This window comes from Trifolium pratense, linkage group LG6 (assembly GCF_020283565.1).
Source record: "Trifolium pratense cultivar HEN17-A07 linkage group LG6, ARS_RC_1.1, whole genome shotgun sequence".
In the NCBI taxonomy this organism is placed as follows: domain Eukaryota; kingdom Viridiplantae; phylum Streptophyta; class Magnoliopsida; order Fabales; family Fabaceae; genus Trifolium; species Trifolium pratense.
The window spans coordinates 41,607,012-41,631,050 of NC_060064.1; the positions used below are offsets into that span (position 1 = coordinate 41,607,012).

General features: G+C 30.1%; 1 protein-coding gene across 1 annotated transcript; it reads right to left on the minus strand.

Moving 5' to 3' along the window:
- Nucleotides 1-123: 123 nt before the first annotated feature.
- Nucleotides 124-5,682, minus strand: LOC123888503 (phosphoglycolate phosphatase 1A, chloroplastic-like). The gene is made up of 10 exons (XM_045937587.1): nucleotides 5,142-5,682; nucleotides 3,651-3,718; nucleotides 3,431-3,523; nucleotides 3,261-3,332; nucleotides 2,617-2,688; nucleotides 1,890-1,949; nucleotides 1,750-1,802; nucleotides 1,275-1,372; nucleotides 700-799; nucleotides 124-543 (listed from the first exon to the last, which is right to left on the minus strand). Exons 1-10 carry the CDS (start codon nucleotides 5,419-5,421, stop codon nucleotides 333-335), a joined length of 1,107 nt encoding a protein of 368 aa, XP_045793543.1. The 5' UTR covers nucleotides 5,422-5,682; the 3' UTR covers nucleotides 124-332.
- Nucleotides 5,683-24,039: the final 18,357 nt, after the last annotated feature.

The following is a 24,039-nucleotide window of genomic DNA, read 5'->3' on the forward strand; positions in this document are numbered from 1 at the left end:
CAATATTAGAAAAAATGTGTTGCATCAAAGCAAGAAATTGGCTATTCTACTTAAATGTTTAAGAAGGATATTATGGTAATTCAACACCGCTGCTGTTCACCATTTTATACAATCCTTTTCAAATTGTAATAAGAAAATCTTGTGTATTGAAAGCACTTTAGTGTCCAAGTAGTTTTGTAGTGATTACTTGTTAAAGAATATAGCCTCCCCTCTCAAAGTGGTTTGTTCCCAACTTTTAGAAGTTGTTTACAAGGATTTATAAAACATATTTAAGAACTGTTAAATACAATATCACAACTTCATTTATCGAAATCTCGTAAAACATGTAGTCATCATACAGCTGCAGCTTTTAGTGAAAGAAAATCTGAAATTTTGTTGGTATAGAAGTCTGGTTGTATGGTGTTGTTTGGACTCTGAAGCACCGGCAGTGTGGTTACACCAGAGAGGACAAGTAGAGTTTTGCAGCCACCATTTTGTCCGAACAAAATGTCAGTGTCTAATCTGTCCCCAACCATACATATCTGTGACTTTGAAATGCCAAATCTGTTGTTCAATAAAATTACAACACAGACAAAGGAAAGTTATTATGTAAGCAAACTTGCATAATCATCAAGCTCTTCGAGCCTTTTTTCATGTAAGATTATGTCATTGACAGTATCATGCATGAAGAATATAAAGAAGTAAAATAGAAAAGTATACTCGTTTGCTAAGTAGTCCATCATGAAAGTTGAGGGTTTTCCAACAACTAGCGGTTCACGTTGAGTAGATCCAACAAGTGCACCAACCATAGAGCCCCCACCTGAAATTCAAACACATATTGTAGCCGATTCAACTACCTAAACACTCATTTTTAAGAATATCATACTACCTCGTGTTATAGATTGTGTTGATTGAATCGCTTAAGTTTGTAAGATAGCCTTCTAGAAAACCACCTAATTTACTAGTCGTTTTATGTAGCATGATCAAACGAATTTTGAAAACTCATTTTTTTATAGTCAAATGTTAGTGGTTAATTTGTTACGGAGAGGAGGAAATGTTAGTGGCGGCCAACATGAATCGAACCCTTAACCTCATACATAGAACGCCTATGGCGTCCCATAGAAATCGGCTATTTCTTTGGGGACATTTTGAAAACTCACTTTGATTATTATTATTATTATTATTATTATTATTATTATTATTATTATTATTATTATTATTATTATTATTATTATTATTATGCATATAATGTCGTAAAACAAAATCAATAATAGAAAGAGGGGGTAAGGACAAACCTGCCCATTCTTGAGCATCTGTGAGATGAGTAACAGCATCTCTATTCGTAGCAATGAAAAGACATCCAGGGTTTTCACGTATACACAGAGTTCCATACCTGCCATTTCGAACGAAAAAGTGATATTTAACAACTCATACAGAACCTCTATCCACTTCACTAGAACTTATACTTGCTACATGCTAAAATACATACTACATCAGGAAAAGTTCAATGCTGACAAAATTCAGATTTCCCCAAAAGGAAAACAAAGAACAAATAAAACATATCCTGCATGCACAAATACTATGAAAAAACATGTATTTTGGATGGAAACTGAATCGGTTTGCTGCAAGACATTAATATGTAAGTTACGAAAAAGTATCAATGTCAACAAGACTTCTTAGTTTTCTAATCACAAGGTTTCTTTGTCTCTAAATTGAGTGAAGCATGCATATGTAATTGTCATGTTTCAGTGTTGGTGTTTGAAATCTTACTGGACTTTATAGTAGTTGAAATAGCGATCAAACCCCACAACAACTGCTCCAACCTAATAATAAACACACACACACTTATAATAGGAACTAGGAATAATATTAAATGTTGCCAATTATCAAGAAAGGCGACATGTGCATACATCATCGTCGTGCTCCATCAAGAACCCTGGCTTAAGCTCGATCTTTTTCCCGCCATCTTCCTGAAACAATAACATGCACAATGAAGAGAATCAAACATGAGAATAATTTCCATACTAATAGAAGAGATTGATTATATATACCAAAAAAAAAAAAAAAAAAAAAGAAGAGATTGATTATATGCAATCAATTTGGAAAATGTTCAAATTGCAAATCAATGTATCAAAACCTCGTTGCGATTAGGTAACCTTTGTTCAATAGAATTAGAAATGTTTGAGCTACACCAATCTTTTACTTTATACATTATTTAAACAGCCTGCATTGAATTTTGCTTTCGATAATATATCTCATCTAGGTGACTCTCTTTTCATGGTTGTTTGACCAACCAGCCGAAGAGCTTATGCTATTAGGTGAAAGCTCATGAATGATTTTATAACTATAAGCAAGTTCTTCGGGTCAAGTGCAAATTTAAAATTGTTGGATGAAAAACAGTTTATTATTTAACCAATGGTTACAAGTTTTCACTTTATTATCAGCTAATGTATACTCCGTCCTGAGAGGAGCCAAATACTTAATTCTTACAATCCATTTCACTATAGTGTGTCATGATATGAAACGAAGTGGTTAAAATTATGATAAAATGGTATTGCACAATACCAAGTTATCGGATTTAAAAGTTCACAAAAGAACAGGCAGTGAATCTTCTACATATTCAAACACAACACGTACCGGCCCACCAACGTACTGATATCCAGCAAGCTCAAGCTCCTTCAAGATGCCATCTTCTCCAATGACATAAACCTAAATCATGCTAACGTATATCAGTACTATACTTCAACTTCATACACTGGTTTGAGTAATAGTTTGTGCAAAATATTTCAATGTAGAAATAAAATGATAATGTTCTATTATGTCATGATATGAAATATTGCAAAATATCTCAAGTAGTATGCGTAACAATGCAAACACAAACAATGCAAACACACACTAGTATTACAGTTCAACAAAATGATAATGTTCTATTATGTCATGATATGAAATATTGCAAAATATCTCAAGTAGTATGCGTAACAATGCAAACACAAACAATGCAAACACACACTAGTATTACAGTTCAACAAAATGATAATGTTATATTATGAGCAAGGTTTCTTTCAACATGTCTCAGGTTTTCCATTACCACTCTAAAGCCTATAGGAAAATCTTGTATTACAGTTCCATATGAACACACACTAGTGGTTACTATGCAACCTAATCATACACATCTACCGCCGTTCAAAAAAAAAATACACATCTTCCAGATGATATATAAAAGATGAAATATGTTACCAGAGGATACCTTTGGTTTACCAAAAAAAGATGAAATATGTTACCTTTTTATCTTTTGGGAAATCAATGGATTTCAAATACGCGGCAACCGCAAAAGACGATGCAAAAATCTCCTCCTGAAATAACTCAATAGTTAAATATTTTGAATTTATGAATACTGACCAAATTATTTCTGAGGAAACAGAAGAAGGAAAGAAAACATAAGTGGACAAACCGCGTTGACAGTAAGGCCAAGTGTTTCAAACTTCTTTCCATATTGTTTCCTAGACTTAGTTGAGTTGTTGGTGACAAAAACCAATCTTTTTCCCTACAGAAATTTATCAAGAGATCCAAATCTCTGAGTTTTTTTTCTAAAAAAGAACAATGACAGATTGAATAACAAGTTAACATTCAACTTGCAGATAAAGGCCTAGTTCCTACATTAGTACACAAACCTTTGCTCGAAGCATGTCGAGCGTTTCAGGCACTCCTTCTATTAAGCTGTCACCTTTCCATATAACTCCTGAAAATTAAGTTTCAAAGGACAAAGAACCCGAGGGAATAAATAAATTAAGAAAAAGAAAGCATCAAATGCTAACTAAATGTGTGTTGGTTTCACAGTAGGGACTAGGGAGAGCAAAAAATGATTCTAGACACTTAAAATTGATTTTGACATGTTTGGGTGATGTCAATTGGACTTGATTTTGCCTCTGCAATTGATAATGACTTGAAGTGCGGTCATTTATTGTTTTTAAGTCAAACATGATTTTTGCACTCAAATTTATCGTTCAACTCAGTATTATGTGAATATCCTCAAAACCAGGGACGGATATAAGGGGGGGCGAGGCCCCCCCTCTTGTCATATTTTTTTTCTTTCATATACTTGTTCTTGATATATATGTACTCATAAATTGATATTTGAGAGATGCCTTAAAAGATTAGTAACACCGTTTGGTGCAAAATATGCACCTACAACATAGTAATTGTAACAATTTAATTTAAAATATTTTGATAATATATATTATACACTATTAAAGTTCAAATTCAATTAAGTTAGTTCTCATTGTTTATTTTCTGCTATGAAGATTGTGAAAAATAAGTTGAGATACAAGATAGAAAATGAATTTCAAAATAATTAATACAAATTCAATTGTTGATGAATTTTATGATATAAAACAATGTCGTATACAATTTAGATAAACAATGTAATGTACATTTTTTATTGAGTATATTTAAGTATTATAATTATGATTTATTTAATATTTATTATTTAATTATTTCGGCCCCCGTTTTATAGATTTCTGGATCCGTCCCTGCTCAAAACATAATCCCCTTCACATTGAACTCACTTTTGTCACAGCCGAATCAAACACACACTAAAGAGTATAAGACCAAAATGAAATGCAAACATGAGGGACAAAGACAATGTTTAACTAAAAGAAAGGGAAAAAAAAAAAACTCGTGGTTTAGTTTAGTTCATATGGTTTCTATCAAATATAACTTGTTCCCCTTTTGTCACCTGCTGTAAATTTTCACAAAATGGAAACCAAATCAATGTTTGTATTTTGAGACAACAACAATAACCTTAAGAACACATAATTCAATCCTTAAACAGATACATAAAAAGAACTCAAATGAAAATGCTTTAGATCCTAGCAAAAATAACAGGATATGCATTTCATCAAACAAATAACTCAGTTGATGAACTAAGAGACACAAAAAACAGTTTTAAGCATGATGTCCATGTTCGAACTCTGGAATCTAACATAACCACTAACTTATAAACAATTTCTTCTACAATCAAACTTAATAAGATTATTACACACATATATACATTTTCCTCAAAGACCTAGCAAAAACTTCATCTTAAATCCATCATTCATCACCATTTTGTAATATTGTTTCCATTCCATTTGAATACTGATAGATAGCATAGCATAACATACCGTCACAGTCGAAAATAAAAGTCTCAACGGAATCAATGAGCTCATCAGCATTCTGAAGAGGTTGTGCCAATGCTTGTGTTGCCATTCTAAATCGGTTGTTATTAGAACTACCAATGTTTCTTTTCCATTTAACAAACGCAGAATTTGACAATAAAGGGTTACGAGAAGAATGAGAAAATCTATAATTTATGGGAAGTGTATTATGTGAGCATAATAATCTTTGAGTGTGACAAACACCAACGCTAGTAGCTGCTACTATAGTGCTGCTGCTCCTAAGCATCCTTGTTTGTAATTTCCCAAGTTTATGTTTTTTTGTTTTTGTTTTTGTTTTTGTTTTTGATTTATTTTAGGTTGTTTATTTTTGTGGTGTCGTGTGTGTACTTGGGTGGGGTGCACTTAGGAACAATGTCGTGTACACATAGATTGAGTGGACGAGGTACTTTGCCTTTTTGGATCATAATCTCTTGTTTTCTATGGATATGCTATTTTCTCCCATCGTAGTGCTTTAGAATTAGTATAAACCAATAGTAAAAGTGAATTTAATCTCTCCCATGAACTTAAAAGATTTTATTTTTCCGCTACTTCTCACGCGCCCTACGCGATTCTATTTTTACTCTTCTGCTACTTAAAATAGCGGAGGTTATAAAAATAATTTTTTTTAAGTAAATGTCAACCGCTACTAAGTAACGAACGTTATAAAAATGACGTTTATACTGTTCGGGGTACATATCAGCTGTTGACGACACATGATGCAGTTACTTTGGATGATGCGTCAGGTCTTATTTTGCACCGTCGGATTTTTTTGAAGGTTTCCATCTGCGTCTGGCGACTCTTGCGGGACAGGTTACCTACCAAAGCACACCTGGTTACTCGAGGGATTTTATCTGAGGCGACCCATCATTGTGTTTCTGGATGCGGAGAGGTTGAGACGGCTCATCACATGTTCCTTTGTTGCAGTACCTTTGGTGCTCTTTGGTCTCTTGTTAGCTCTTGGATTGACTCTTCTTTAATGACAGCTCAGACTATTCCCGATCATTTTGTTCAGTTTACATACTTAGCAGGTGGTCTTCGAGCACGGCGTTCTTTCATGCAGCTTATATGGCTGGCTTGTGTGTGGGTTATATGGACCGAAAGAAATCACAATTTATTCAGAGGCTCGACAAACACAGTGCATCATATGTTGGACAAGATCAAGACTTTTTCTTTTAGGTGGTTGAAAGCGACGAGTAGTACTTTAGCTTTGAACTGCCATAGTTGGTGGTCTAGTCCTATGCTTTGTTTGGGCTTTGTATAGTTTCTTTTGGTCCTTATATTTTGACTCTTTAGTACGTCTTGTGCTGAGTAGACTTTTATTTATATAAATATCTCATTTTAGCTTGTTCAAAAAAAAAATATAAATATCGTCCATTATTTAAGTAGCGGACGCGAGTATTTTGGTAAATTCGTACACGTTTGAGTAAGATGGTAAAGTTGAAGTGTTGTTTATATGGCTTATGATTTGAAGTAGGCATTAAACTTGATGTAATTTTAGTTGCCAATTTATGCCTATTAATTGCGGGACTGGACAAACATTATGTTGTACATGGATAGCTAATGGTGGAGAAAATTTCTCAACGCACCCACCCAATTTCTCCCTCACTCCCTAAAAAATTCGGAAAACGTTTTCCGAATTTTTTATAGTGTAAATTTTACACTAAAAAATAGTTCGGAACGTATTTTCCGAATTTTTTTAGGTGCGCTAGGGAGTGGTGGAGAAATGTTGAGGTGCGTTGAGAAATTTTCAATGGTGGATACACAGAGATATTTTAGGTTCGTGATGATTTTGGAAAATAGATCTTTATTCGGTAAATCTTTGTTTATTTTATCCTTAAATATCACATTAGTCCTTGTATGTTTTTGTTTTTTTTTTGTTTTAGTCTCCGTATGATTTTTTTAAAAAAAAAAAAAAACACTCCCTGCATGTCCAATTCCTTTAGATTTTCGTCCCTCCCGTCTCAAAAATGCTGATGTGGCTAACGACATGACATGTGGCAATGCTGACGTGGCAAATGAATGACCAAAACTAAAAAAAGTTATTAATGACGGACCAAAACCAAAAAAACAAAATCCCTAAAAAAAATCAATTTTTTAACGTTTTTACTTTTAAAAATCTGGCTATAATGCCGGTGTGCTTAAAATTGCACATCAACCTAGGCCCCGTCTGGATTGGCTTATTTTTGAGCTTATGCAATTTTTATGTATTACTCCCTCCGTTTCAAATTACTTGATGTTTTACTTTTAGAAAAAAACAAGATATTAAGAAAGTGTATTTTTGCACCTTATTTTCCGGTTTGGATTTCCTGCAGTTGAAAATATTGCAGTAAAGGTGCGGTAATACATTTTGTGAGAGAGGGGATTTTTTTATAGGAGAGAGAAGATATAATTTTAACAATAAAATAAAAGGGGATAGTTTTATGTGTAAACTTTGGGAACTGCAGAAAATCTCAATCCCTTATTTTCCTATTATACCCAAATTACTTTGTCAAGGTAGTTTATGATAAAATTACTTTGTCAAGATAGTTTATGATAAAATAGCTTATAAAAATACAATTTTTACTAGTGTGAATTTATAAAATAGCATAAAACCAAAATTATATTGCATAAGCTGTTTGCATAAGCTCAATAATAAGCTAGTCCAAACGGGGCCTTAATATTGCACAAACCATTAAGTTACTTAAAAGTTGTTAATTTTTTATTTTTTTTATAAAGAAAATTGTTAATAATATACTTGTCGTATGTAAAAAAAACTTAAATATCACATTAGTCCCTGTATGTTACCGTTTTTTTATTTTAGTCATGTATGTTTTTTTTTTTAAAAAAAAGTCTCTGCATGTCCAATTCCTTTTGGTTTTCATCTCTCCCCTCTCAAAAATGCCGATGTGGCTAACGGCATAACATGTGGCATGCTGACGTGGCAAAATGAAGGACCAAAACAAAAAATAAATTATTATTGAAGGACCAAAACCAAAAAAAAAGTTTAAAATTCCTAAAATTAAAAAAAAAACGAAAAAAAATTGTTTTTACTTTAATGTTTTTTAATTTTAAAAATTTAAAAAAAAACAATTTTTTTATGTAAGACAAATTATATTATTAACAACTTTTTAGTGCATTAATGGTCACTTGTTATTAGTTTGTTCAGTATTAAGGCTCCGTTTGGATTAACTTATTTTTGAGCTTATTCAAACCGTTTATACAATATAAATTATGTTTTATGCTATTTTATAAGTTCAGACTAATGAAAATTGTATTTTATAAGCTATTTTATCATAAACTACCTTGACAAACTTATAATACTCCCTCTGTTTCAAATTACTTAACATTTTAGAAAATAATATTTTTTTAAATTACCTGTCGTTTTGATAATTTAAGGTTATATTTTGTCTATTATACCCTCATGTAAATTCCAAATATTTACGAGTAGTTGTTGAAACTGAAAAAGATTTAATATATATTTGAAAAACTATTTTTTTTTGTACATAACATATTAATATTTTTTGGTACATAATATATTAAATTTATTGGAAAGAGAAAGTATGTGCAAAAATAAATATTGGTGAATTAAATTAAGGGTATAATAGGAAAATAAGGTGCAAAAATACATTTTTTTTAATTTTTTTCTAAAACGTTAAGTAATTTGAAACTGAGGGAGTAATACATAAAAATTGCATAAGTTATTTGCATAAGCTCAAAAATAAGCTAATTGAGCACACTTTCATTATAGCCAGATTTTTTAGCATGTCCTAAACCAATTTTAGCACAAGTTTTTACAATATAAACTTATGAATTTTAAATTTTAAGGAGGGTTATATTGACTCCAAGAGTAAGTTATAAAAGTTACTCTAAATCATGACCTTTAATTTTAATATTTATTAATGGCTAAGATTGATTGATCATAAAACACAAAGTGAAACTTATTTTTTTATTGTATTGAAAAATAATCAAAACATATCTTAAATAGACTTATCTTTTCTCTCAATTTTTTTTAACGCTACTCCCAAATTTTTTTTCCTTCTTAACCACCGCTTAACCTTATCTCTCATCTTTGCTTATTGTCTCCATCAACGACCATATCCTCTCAAGATGGTTGTAGCCACGATCCCTTTTTCCTATCCTCCAAAACTTAATTTCAAAAATTTCAACCCAATTCTTTACTCAGTTTTTCAAGATCTAAAACCACAATTTTTAGTTCTCTGTTATCATTAGATTAATTTTTTGGTACTCTCTTTTCATCACTCTCTTTTCTTGATGTTTTTCTTTACATATCTCTTTATCCTTTATCAAACTCATATTGCAATGGTTAGGAAATAGAGTATCCTAATTGATGGAAGATTAAGAACAAAAGTTGGGGCTTTATGCAATTCGCTCAATTAAAATCTTTTGCTTGAGAGGTGGTTATTTAGGTTTAGGTGATGGAAGCCACTAAGATAGTGAAGCAATATAACAATGGAAGGGTAAATAGCGGTGCGAAAACTATAGAGAAGATGTGAAGAGAATCGTGGAGCGGTTGGAACAAAATAAGAGTTGTGATGATAGAGGTGGTGGAAAGACGCCACAATCGGGATGGAAAAATCCGATTGATAAGTCGAAGAGGACGCCACAACCGGCTATGGAGGCTCCGGTTGATAAGTCAAAGATTAGCGTCATGGCAAGCCGATAAGCTAAAAATGAGGTTTAGAGAACCAAAGAGAATAAATCTCATATTTTTACTCAATCCAAAATATTTTTTACCAAGAGTTACATGCCTCCTTTATATAGGAAAGACTTATGATGATGTAATAAGCAAAAAGTAACTCCTAAGAAAGCAAAAGGATTTCAGCCACTAACTATCATGATAGTGGGGCTGAATTATTACAAGGAAAATGCAAAATACAAGAAGAGATAGTGGTGCTCTTTTATTGCTTGGTGCACCACTTTCATATGCTAAGTGGAGGAACTCTTTATTTTCTACTATCACATGCTTGGATGATAATCTTCAACTTTGATTCTTTTATTATTCCATGACCGAAATAATTCTTCTTGTTAAGGGATAGAATTTTAGGATCACATCATTCCCTCCCTCTTCAAGAGAATTCGACCTCGAATTTGTAGCTTGAATACCTCTTGGGTCAAAAATAAATCTAAAGAATCCATCACATATAACTTTCACCTTTGATAAGTTTTCATTTTGATTTAAAAGATATGTTTGCCCTTTTATACATTGTGATTCACAGACAAAATGATCGTAATTTATTTCCACTGGTTGAGGAAATCCTTCTTCATTTACTTTGTTCCCTTCATGACATAAACGAGAAATGTTAGACAAATCAATATACAAACCAACTTAGAAGAAGGAACTAGTGTAGTTGCATGCCATAACTTCTCAACACTTTTCTCTTTCTCCCTCTCATTGATCTCTATTTTTTCTTTATTTTCCATTTGCTCCACTTCTTCTTCTTCTTCTTCATAAATTTCTTTATTGTTCGCCTCTTTCACAATTATCTCTTTTTCTTTCACCTCACTTTCAAGTATCTCCTTACACCTTTTTTTTTCTTCATTTTCTTTATCCTTATTCTCTAGATTTTTGAGGAGATCCTCCCACAATACTTCAAAACTTGTCATATGACTTTTTATTTGTTCCTCACTTTTCTTTCTTCTATCTTCTCTTTCCTTTTCTCTATCTCTTTTATCATAATTTCTTCTATATTTCCTCTCTATGCGGTGTAACTTTTCATGAATTTTTTTAAACTCACTATGAAATAACTTCTCTAAATCATTGGTGAAGACTTGCAACATTTCTTCATCTATCTTTTTTTTTCCGATTTTTTTTTTCAAACTATGAAAAACAAAAATAAAACCAACAACAAAATTGAAAAGGATAGATAACACTTAATTTGAACCCGAGCTCTGATTACCAAATGATGAGAATCGCGGAGCGGTTGGAACAAAACAAGAGTTGTGATGATAGAGGTGGTGGAAAGACGCCACAATCGGGATGGAAAAATCCAATTGATAAGTCGAAGAGGACGCCACAACCGGCTATGGAGGCTCCGGTTGATAAGTCAAAGATTAGCGTCACGGCAAGCCGATAAGCTAAAAATGAGGTTAAGAGAACCAAAGAGAATAAATCTCATATTTTTACTCAATCCAAAATCTTTTTTAGCAATAGTTACATGCCTCCTTTATATAGGAAAGGCTTATGATGATGTAATAAGCAAAAAGTAACTCATAAGAAAGCAAAAGGATTTCAGCCACTAACTATCATGATAGTGGGGCTGAATTATTACAAGAAAAATGCAAAATAAAAGAAGAGATAGTGGTGCTCTTTTATTGCTTGGTGCACCACTTTCATATGCTTAGTGGAGGAGCTCTTTATTTTTTACTATCACATGCTTGGATGATAATCTCCAACTTTGATTCTTTTTATTCCATGACTGAAATAATTCTTCTTGTTAAGGGATAGAATTTTAGGATCACATCAAGATGAGAGAAATTATTGTGCTGGAACTAAAAATAGCGGTGGAAATTAACTTCGTGGTAAATAGCGGTGCTAAAAAACAAATAATTGGTCTAGACCATAAAAGAAAAAAATCGGTACATGTTCTATATAAATACTAGCACAAAAATTGTAAGAAAAGAAGCTGGATTGTCAAAAGATTAGTGTTAAGCCATTTCAGAGTGTGTAGAATCCTTGTCTCCAGTGTGATAAAAAAATAAGTCTCAATCAATCATTATAATTAATTCATTCTTTTTTATTCAAAGTATGTTTTGATAATTTTTCAATACAATAAAAACAATAAGTTTCACTTTGTGTTTTATGATCAACTAAACTTAGCCATTAATAAATATTAAAATCAAAGGCCATGATTTGGAGTAACTTTTATAACTTACTCTTTGAGTCAATATAACCCTCCTCATATATATTAAATTTTGTATTCTATTTGAAAAAAAAAATGGTTTTTTTAAAAGTAAAAATGTTTATTTTGTTTTTTAAAAAAATTATTTTAGATTTTGTTTTTTTGCTTTTCGTCTTTCATTAATAATTTTTTATTGTTTTTGTCTTTTCATTTGCCACGTCAGCATGCCACATGTCATGTCGTTAGCCACATCAGCATCATTGAGAGGTGGGACGAAAATCAAAAGAAATTGGACATGCAGGGACTGTTTTTTTTAAAAAAAACATACAGGGACTAAAACAAAAAAAAAATAACATACAGAGACTAATGTGATATTTAAGCCTAAAAAAAATTATTTTTTTTAAAAAAAAAAAAATTAAAAAAGTTAATGTAAAAACAAATTTGTTTTTATTTTTTTTATTTTAGGGATTTTAAACTTTATTTCTTGGTTTTGGTCCTTCAATAATAATTTTTTTTTTGTTTTGGTCCTTCATTTGTCACGTCATAGTTGCCACGTGTCACGTTGTTAGCCACGTTAGCATGCCACATGTCACGCCGTTAACCACGTCAGTATTTTTGAGACGAGAGGGACGAAAACCAAAAGGAATTGGACATGCAGGGAGTGCTTAAAAAAAATACATACAAGGACTAAAACCAGAAAGACGGGAATATACAGACACTAATGTGATATTTAAGCCTTTACTTTATGTTAGTCACTACTAGTTTACAAAAATATTTAGATTTTTTTTTTGCAACTATGCTTGAATTTTTTTTTTTAAGGCACAACTATGCTTGATTTAACTAAAGAATTGATTACGTTTTCGTCATTTTAGGTATTTACAGTATTTGTAGTAATTATATTTTTATAGTATTTTTTATGTTACGCATATGACCCGTGTGAATGCACGTGCATGATATCTAGTTAAGACAATGATTGTAATTTTAATGTATCCGGTACTATTATGTATGTCTCGACCGAATATATGTTGTAGCAATAATATTAAGATACTTTTAATCCTCTGTCTTTGTAGTGAAGTAAACCGATCTTTGCGATGGAATAAGAGTACCATGCAAAATAGGAGGTTTGATAGATGTTAGTGCCACAATAAAGTCAGCTAGCTTCACTGCTTTGAGCTCAACCTTGTCATATAAAACGAGAAAGAACGAGATTTGAGACAAAATAGCATGAGGTTTCAAATTTTGTAGTTTCAGTCGTTTCAGCATCGCTATTGAGAGAGAGAATGAGAATGTTAGTGTCACTGTGATTTGGATTTAGCAAAAATATGTGATTTGGGAATGAGAATGAGAATGTTAGAGAGAGAGCGGGGGGGGGGGGGGGGGGGAATGAGAATGTTAGTGTCACTGTGATTTGGATTTAGCAAAAATATGTGATTTGGGAATGAGCAAAAAATCGGAAGAGTGAAACGTCCCTTTAATGTGTGTTTTGTGTGTGTGTGGGTGGGGGGTGGAAAATTTCTCATCCCACCATCCACTTTCTCACCTACCCCCTGAAAATTCCATTTTTACCCTTGGTCAAAAAATTCGGAACACGTTTTCCAATTTTTTTTTGTCTTTAAAAACAACTTCGGAATGTGTTTTCCGAATTTTTTCCAAATTTGAACTAAAAAAAAGTCGGAAAACGCGTTCCAAATTTTTTGACCAAGGGCAAAAATGGAATTTCCAAGGGGTGGTGATCGCGTGTTTATCAACTTAACTGCAAGTATACAGTTGTGTCGTGTAGTTTTAAAAGATTATCGAACCCAAAGGACCAATAATCGACCTACCGTTATCTAGTGTTGCTTTGTAAATCTAAGGCTAATGATTTAAAGGGTTTTGAATAATTAAAATAAGAGAAATAAATATTTTTTTGATTTTTAATATGTAAATAAAATATTGCTAGGACGTGCTATTAGTTGCTTCAGAGAGTTCAATACCTAATTCGTGCTAGACAAACTGTTAAATTTTCGAAACTATATTGATTTAAAAATACTAATCTCAGCTCTCGCAAATCTTGACCAGCATTATATAATATAAAGGTGATGCTTAACTCTCGTTCTCACATCCGCTAATAAAATACTCTTTGAAAAGCAATATAATTTGATTAACTCTAATCCCAACTCTCGTTGCGAATTAGAGTTAATGTTCAGTTTTTACTATCTAGTAGAAATCTCACGCTCTCGCTCTATTGATTTTTACTTTAATTAATTCTCACTCTCGTGACGAATTATAATCAACGTTTAATTAAAAACTGCTTAAGAAAATAAAACAGTCGCCAGTTTTCAAGAATTATATTTGATTTAAAAACACTAATCTCAGCTCTCGCAAATCTTGACTAGCGTTATACTTAGATAAAATAAATGCTCTGCTCTCACGCGCTCACTTACCTATATAAGTACCTTTGAAAATCAATATAAAACTCATCAATCCTAAATAGCTCTCGCGGACTTTAGAACTAACAGTCAGTTTTAACTATCCGACCCTAAACCTCAACTCTCGTCAATGTTGGTTTATTGCCTTTAAAATAATCCTCACTCTCGTGACAAATTATTTGAAAACGTATTATTTAAAAGTTAAAACTAGTGGTTGAAAAACTATTAGCACGAATTAACTATCGAATTCCTATTAGCTACTAACTACACATCTTAGCAATGCTAAATTTAGCTAGACATAACTAAAAATAAAGACATAAAATAAATAAATAAAAATAAAGACATTAAATAAAAACAGAAAAATAAAATAAATAAAATAAACATAAAAAGAAAAGAAAATAAAATAAAGAACTTGAATTAATAAAAGAAATCTTGAGTACGGACACCGACAGCGCAACAGCAGGAAATAAAAATATTAAACTAAGAGAAGAAACCAAGAATAAATCTAGTCTCAATTCTCTTCCTCAACTGTTACAAGTTGGTGTGTCTACTAAAGTATAAGAAATGACACATATTTATACTAGTATCTAGGAGACAAAACATATGAAATAACCGATGTGGGACTAAAATATGTGTGGCGAACGCCACACGATGAAAGCTGAGTGGACGGCCAGGATGAATGATGGCGGCCGCTATTGGGGGTAGGTTGGGGAGCGCCACTAGGCCCAACTTGGCGTGCGTCATTGTTGTTGGGTTGGCGTGCTTGATGGGCTGCACATGTATGGCCCTTTTTGTCCATTTTTGCTCCTTTTGAGTCCATTTTCGCTTCTTTCTTCAACTCGTACACTTTTTATCTGTTTATTTAAAATACGAGAAATAAGTAACTATTTATATAGTAAAACTCCGAAATCGAAATAAAAACATATAAAATATAATAATAATTTAACTAAACAAATAACACATTTTTAGGTGTATCAGGTGGGTGAGAAAGTGGGATGAGAAGTTTTCGGGGGGGGGGCTGAACTCTATTGTGTTGTTATTCTTCATCTTCAAATATTTTAGGTTATTGTTTATAATGTGAATGTTGACACTTGAACATCTTGAAACAAGTTAATTAAACATGTTAGTTCACCTCAGTTCCCTTTCATTTATGAGAGAACAAGCAGCATCGTTGAAGGTAAAGTTTTTTTTTTTAATCGGACTTGTTTTCATGTGTTGAGATTTAATTTGATTCTTTTATTTTTTTTGTGTTTCAAAGTTGTGGCCGATGAAATGCTTTATGGTAAGTGTTTTTTTTATTCAAATTTGTGGTCGATCATCTACTGTTTGATAAGTCTTGCCAGATGGAAAATATCCACGAGGTAGTTCTTTCTCCTTAAAACCCCTTTTCTTAGCATGTGAAACATTTCACAAATTCTAGGAATACAGAATTATCTTTTACTAGTAAAAGGAAGGTTGAATTGCTCATAGGCCTTCATTGTGATGATGTGGCACATCTAAAAAAAACTCCATATTTTTATTGAAAATTTACCAACTTCTCTTAATTATTAAAAATATCTAAAATAAAATTTATCCTCCACAAATTAAATTTCATGTCTAATGATTAATACATGAATAGAAAAAGAAACCCCCATAATTCCAAAAGACTATATTTTGGCATATATAAAATGATAAATATGGATTAATAGAAAACGTAAATGACTAAATAATTAAGAGTAACCTAAATATCCATATACTTGCCCAAATAAAAAATTTAATTCGTATATATGGATCAATAAAACATTCATACGTAAAAACCAAAAAAATATATCCATATGTCACTAAAATATGTACATATAAATTATATGTATATATAATTTTTAGTATTGTTATTAAATATATATAATCTAATTTTCTAAAAAAACCAAGATAAATCATATTAATATATTATTACACATTGCAAGAGGTTAAATCAACAATCAAACGATTAGCTTATCAAAAAAAAAAAAAAACAATCAAACGATTAATTACAAGGAATAAAAACAATTATGATTGACCCTTAGGTATTCATATGATGCAACTATAACTGCAAAATTATTATTATTATTATATTATACAATTAACCCTCATGATTGTTGGAGTTCCTTTCAATAATTATATATAAAAAAAAACTGTATGTTTTACCACAATGGTCTTTATAAATATTGATACTCACACATCACTACTTGCCCATGGTCTCATATTTTGTAATCTTGTTTTTTTCTTTTTTGTGTTTTCTAACCTTCTTTGTAGTAATTTCATCAAGTCATGTCTACTCTTGAGTAAATCAACTACACTATCTTATTGTTTCAAGGAAAAATGTAATTCTATTTTCAAATGTATTTTCCTCATTGTTTTTGGGATAGGTTCTTTTTTTTCTTTCAAATATAGCAATGAAATGTATATTCAAGAATAACATTGCGACAATGAAAAATATATATAACTGCAATTTCTTAACTTTTTTTTAGTGATACTTGGTTTTAATAGAGAAGATTTGGAAATGTAATACAAGTTGGTCGTATGAAGCAAATTTGGAAGAATTTAATCTCTACTTGGTTAGAGGTGTTTTCATATGCTTAATCATCTTGGTTAGGATTCAAATTAGTGGATTGGGCTGGTACGAAGGTTTTCAAGTTTGCAATTGAGCTAAGTTGTATTTTAATTTCTTTATTACTTTTAGAATAAACTCATTTAAATCACTAAGAAAAATCGTAAGATTCCATTTAGTTTCTAAGACAAATATTAAAAGTATCTCACTATCTACCTTAAATTTTGTTTGATTGATGAATGAAAAGTGGCGTAGCAATTTAGTCACTACTTTACAATTTATACTTTTTTATTACACCAACATTTTAACTACTAATTTTGATATTCCATTGCTTAAAAAGATACATAAAATTAAAGATGCAAACAAATTAAAGAGAGGATAGTGGCATAAACCTCACTAAGAAAAATAAAATTAAACCAAAATAGAAAAGAAAAAGAATTAAGTATATGGTGAAAATGATAAACGAAACCACTAGCTAAATAATTCTGACAAATAAAAGGCAAAGAAATCTTAATAAGTAATATAAAATGTTATTTTATATTTATCTATTTTATTATTTAAATTACTCTCTAAGCATAATAGTATTTAGGAGATAAGATATTATAGTTATGAGTGAGTACATAGTGAGATAGTCTTAAGAATAAGATGACATGTTGAATGTTAAATTCTTATAATATCATGCAAACTAAAAAAAGAAGAATAGTATTTCTTAATCTTTGTACTATCGAACAGGTGGAGGGTGTTGAAAAAACTATTATACTAAAAAAATGACCAACCAAAAAAAATGTAAAAAAAACAATAGACTTAAAAAATTAGGAATAGTAAAGTCTGGATAAAATTCCACCGAGTCAATATGTGAAAAGAAACTTCAAAAGAACGAGAGGAAAGTTTGTAGAAAAGCTACTTGATACCTTGAATTGCATAGAAGGAAATAAACAGTTACGCTATTCGATATGTAATTTTCAAAAAACGAGATCACGCGGTAAATAAAAGTATTTATATATGCATGCCTCCAACTCTATTGAAATAAATAAGGGTTACATCAAAAATAAAAAGCAAGGCCACATTTTACTATACAATTGCAACTCATATAAAGAAAGCTACGATTACACTATTAAAATAAAATATAATGCATCTTTTCAAACTTATAAAATATTATAAGAGATCTATTACATTAAAATATAAAAAAGACTACGATATAAATCAATGAAAAATATCATTTCTAAACAACTTTTTTATTTATTTGTAGACACGGGCCGGCCCAAGGGTAAAGCGGCCCAAACCCTAGATTTAGACCCCCAAAAATAATTTTTTTGGTAAAGGATTTAAGCCCCAAATTTTTTTTTATCACCTTTATACTATAAGAAAAGTTTACAATCTCTATTAAAAAACATTTTCACCATCTCCTTTAATTAAATTAAATCATTTTAATTTTAATTATCAATATATCAAATTATCACTATATAACTTCTTACGCAAGGGACCAACTAACTAAAATGAAAAATTAAATTAAAAGGGACCAACTAATTTATAAGATTTATATAACCACAAAATATTCATGACTATTGAAATTCTTTCAATACTAATAAAAAAAAATGTGTGTCTCTCTTCATTGCATAGTTAATTGGTTCCTAAATGAAAAATTTAATTAAAAGGACCAATATAACCACAAAATATATTCTTTCAATACTAAGAAAGAAAAAAAAAAGTGTCTAAGACTATTGGAATTCTCTTCATTTCATAGTTAATTGGTCCCTAAATGACAAATGAAAAATTTAATTAAAAGGGACCAACTATCGATATCGATTTATACATATCCATTAGAATTATCAAAAATTGGATGGATTTTCAAAAGAAATTGGATGTGGCACTCTATAAAAAAAGTTTCGATCTCTATTAAAACCTTTTCATATTTCATATAATAGAGTTACTCTAATAATAAATAATAAGCAATAATAATATATTAAAAAAAAACTAACACAATTTATTGTTGTTTAATTGAGACAAAAATGAATTGCAAGCAATGAAAGGTGGAACGATGCATCATGTTATTGTTTTATTAATTGCATTGCAATATATTATTAAAATATATATTGTATGTTACAATTCCCTATTAATGCAATTGAAAACAAAGAATTCTTGGAGACACTAATATTGAATATGTAAATTTAGCTAATTATCAAACACAAGCTCTATATAAAGTTAACCCAAAAGCTAATTATCACCACCATATTGAATATGTAAATTTACATTGAAGTCTAGCTTCTATGTTTTAACAAAATTTTAATTTATCTATCTCATGGCAAAAACTCCATGGTTTCTTTGTCTAACATCTCCATGAGAAACAATTATGCATCTTCACCTTCCATATGTTAAAGTTACACATTATAGTGTCTTGAATTGATTTAAAAGCTATCGTGTACATATATATAGTTACATCATAAGTATATTGGTTTTTGTCCTTGGTAGGTGATAGTGTCTAACCTCTTAGAATATCAGGTATGTCTACATGTGATTGATTAAGAAATTGATATACATATATGTGATAGTTGCCTATTAATATGTTTGTAAATTGGAATTTTTCTACTACTCTGAGTTTAGAACATCTCTAATCATTTTTTATATTTCTTTTTTAGGTTGGATATTTTTTTAAATATCAACCGGTGTTTTGTTCGATGATTAATTAAACTTTGAGTTGAATCGATTAATATGAATATGACTATTTTTTCATGTGAAGGAGGAGAACAGGATAAAACATACTTCTATTTTTGCTTACGTTGCATCCTTGCTCCTTATAAAGCCTATGAAATGACACATCATGTAAGGATGTGTATTTAACTCTAATGGGAGTTTGTAAACCATCATTTTTTTTAATTGATATCATGTTTGTAATTAGACAACTTTTTTTTTTCATTTATTATTTTATTAGTCTAATGTTTTAGCTTATTTGTTTCTTATTTTCTTTTTCATTTATTATTTTATATAAGGTAGAAGATTTGTATAAAAAATTGTTGATTAATAGGAATATAATTAATTTTTTTCATGTGAATAAGTTGAAGAGGATAAAAGAGACTTCTATTTATTGATTTTGAAGTGCCTTAAAATTTATATAGATCGAGGGTATATTGATGTTGGAGACATTCAATTAAAAGAGGACAATCCAAATAATTTAGAAATATAAATATGTGTCTCATTTTTAAATATTATATTATCTACAATGTGTAGGTGATCTACTTGATCTCGATCAAGAGAAATATAGAAACAAAAACAAAGTAGAAATTAAAATAAGTTTTTTTTTTGTAGTTGACACTCAAGTCATGCGGTTCTTATAATTGTAATACATGCAAGAAGTATATTGATTCAACTTGACTTAGAGGTTGTCCAAATATATAATCTTCATGCATTTATCGTATAACATTTGCCTAATTCTGGATGGTTCAATATGAATATATATGAATTTTAATAGACGGTCCTATTTTAATCTACGCATGTCATCTTATTCTTACAACCATAAAATGAATCGATGAAAATAATTGTGCTAAATACTTTTTCCTCCCACTTAGAATTGTACTAAAAACTTTCTAAATTAAATTAAAAAAAGACAAAAATTATTAAATAAAAATTGTTGATGCTCATTTGTCAAAATAAATTTTAGAAATTATTAAAACCGTAGATGTTAAAATATATTTACATATATTTAGAAAATATAATCACACATATATTTAAACATATTTACACACAACTAAAATTCATCAATAATTCAAAAATTATTAATTTAATTTACATAATAATATAATTTTTTGGATAAATTAAGTACATATTCTAAAATATTATTTACGTTACGGCTGAAAATAAAATAGTGGAATATTTATAAGAATAAGATGACATTTCTTTAAGCAAATAAGAAGATGACACATGTTAAATCTTAAATTCATCTATAAGAATTTCTTTACCTTAACCAAATAACTAAACCTAAATTCAAATATATAAAATCTTCGTCCAAACTTATATATTAACAACAACAAATATTCGAGTTTATATAATATAATAAGAAAAAAAAAATGTTCAAGAAAATATTAAATAAGAGGGACAAAAACTAACAATAATTTTGAAGAGACACAAACCTCGCCAAGTAAAAGAAAAACAAACCAAAAACAAAAGGACCAAGCAAAAATAAATGTGAACCAAACAATAGACTAAAAAATTGGGACTAATAAAGTTGGAATAAAATTTCACCAAGTGAATAAGTGAGAATAAACTCCAAGAGAACGAAAGATGAGTAAGTAGATAAGCTATTTGGAACCTTAAATTACATAGAACGTAGTAAGCAAATACACTATTTGATACATAATTTTCAAAAAATGAGATCACGTGGAACAAATAGGCAAAGCCACCATATATGAATCATATTCTATAATCAAAACTTATTTTAACATTTAGGATGAGCAATATTGTCTACAAGTATAATTAGGTATGCCTCTAACTCTTATTGAAAATAATAAAATAAGGAATACATCAAAAATAAAAAACAAAGTGACATTTGACTATAAAATTGCAACTCATATAAAGAAAACTAAAATCTTATATGATTACACTAATAAAATAAAAAATGATACATCCTTTCAAACTTATGAAATATTATAAGAGATCTATTACATTAAAATATAAACAAACTATAATATAAATTAATAAAAAATCTAATATTTCTAAACAACTTTTTTTTTTACTCATATACTAATATTAAACATAATCATATTTTAAAATAATATATATTATTTAACTATATGTGATTATAATTATCACAATAATTATTTTTTTATTTATAAAAATATTTTAATTATATATTTTAATCGAACCCGTGCGTTGCACGGGTTTATTCCTAGTGTCTATTAATTGTGAGACTGAACAAACATTGTTTTGTACAAGGTTATTTTGGGTTCGTGATGATCTTGGTCGGCAAATGATCTTTATTCGGTCAATTTTATATATATATATATATATATATATATATATATATATATATATATATATATATATATATATATATGGGGGCTGCTAATTTAGACCCAGTTGGGTCTAAATTAGCAAAGTGCACCTTTTCAGTTGGACCAAAATACCCATTCTTTTTAATTAATTAACCAAATTACCATCAATGGACGCGGATCCAGTGTCGCGCGCGTACCGCAGGACCATGGTTACAGGCCGTTGATTTCCATCAGACAGCCAAGATCTGATCTCATCAAGACTGTCTGATCAATCAGACAGCCCAGATCATCCGAATCCATCAGATTCCAGCGCGTGCACCACACTGGATTACACCCTGGAGAGAGAAGAATCTACTTTTTAAAAGCAGGACACGTGTCGCTGTCTGATTGGCTGGGCGTGATTTTTTTCCATTTAATACTTTGAACTCAATTATTTCGTTGTAAATTAATTTTTTATTTTTTTTTTATACCAAAATTCATAATTTTTTTTTGAACACAGAAAAAAAAAACCCAATTTTTCACTACCTTAATCTCATTTTTCACTACCTTACATCAACTCACTGAAACCATTCTACCAGCTAAATGGTTTCAGAAGCAAACACAATTAATAAATTACTCACTAAAACCATTCTACCAGTAAAATAGTTTCAGAGTATAACTATGTGCAACCATTCTACAAGCTAAATGGTTTCAGAAGCAAATAACTAATAATCAACTTACTGAAACCATTCTACCAGCAAAATGGTTTCAGATTACAACTCTCTGAAACCATTGTACCAGATAAATGGTTTCAGAAGCAAACACAATTAATAAATTACTCATTGAAACCATTCTACCAGTAAAATGGTTTCAGAATACAACTATGTGCAACCATTCTACCAGTAAAATGGTTTCAGAAGCAAACATTAGTTTTTAATTACCGTTTTATCTCATTTAATTAACTAAAAATAGTTTCAGGTCTCCAAAAATTTCATAAAATATACCAAAAGTTCCAAAATATTATCTACTATTTTCCTGGTATAATGGTTTCAGTGAGTTGGTTGAGTGGTGCGTGTTAAATTACAACACACAAGTAACGTATTTAGTAGACAAAAAATGAGATTAAGGTAGTGAAAAATTGCATTTTTTTTCTGTGTCCAAATCAAACGAACCAAGTCTCTATTTGTAGAAAAAAAAAATTATGAATTTTGGTATAAAAAAATAAAAAATAAAAAATAAATTTACAACGAAATAATTGAGTTCAAAGTATTAAATGAACAAAAATCACGTCCAGCCAACCATTGTGTGACACGTGTCCTACTTTTAAAAAGGAAATTTTTCTCTCTCCAGGGTGTAATCCAGTGTGGCGCACGCGCTGAAATCTGATGGATCAGGATGATCTGGGCTGTCGGATTGATCAGACAGTCTTGATGAGATCAGATCTTGGCTGTCTGATGGAAATCAACGGTCTGTAACCATGGTCCTTCGGTACGCGCGCGACACTGGATCCGCGTCTATTAATGGGTATTTTGGTTAATTAATTAAAAAGAATGGGTATTTTGGTCCAATTGAAAAGGTGCACCTTGCTAACTTAGACCTAACTAGGGTCTAAGTTAGAAAACCCCAATATATATATATATATATATATATATATATATATATATATATATATATATATATATATATATTATTTTTTATTTAACTATGCTTGATTTAACCAAAGAATTGTTATGTATGATTATAAACAAGAAAAGAAAAACTTTACCTTCAAAGAAATGGTGTCGTCATGTTCGCCGCTTGTTTTAGTTTCGTTATCGCATTTTAATTGTTGTTATTAATTTGCGTTGAAAATGTAGAGTCTTTAGAGTTTTTCTTTTTGTTGTTGGACTAATCTTTAGAGTCGTAAATTGTGAATTAATATTGACGTGGAGGACAAAATTGAATTTAATGTAAAAAAACAAAAAAGTTGAATGTTTATCGTAAATTATAGAGGTTGCAAAGTAAAGTCGTTAATAATAATAAGTTAATAATAATTTAGATACTTCCTCCGATTTTTTTTATAAAAAACACTTTGAAAAATTTACACAA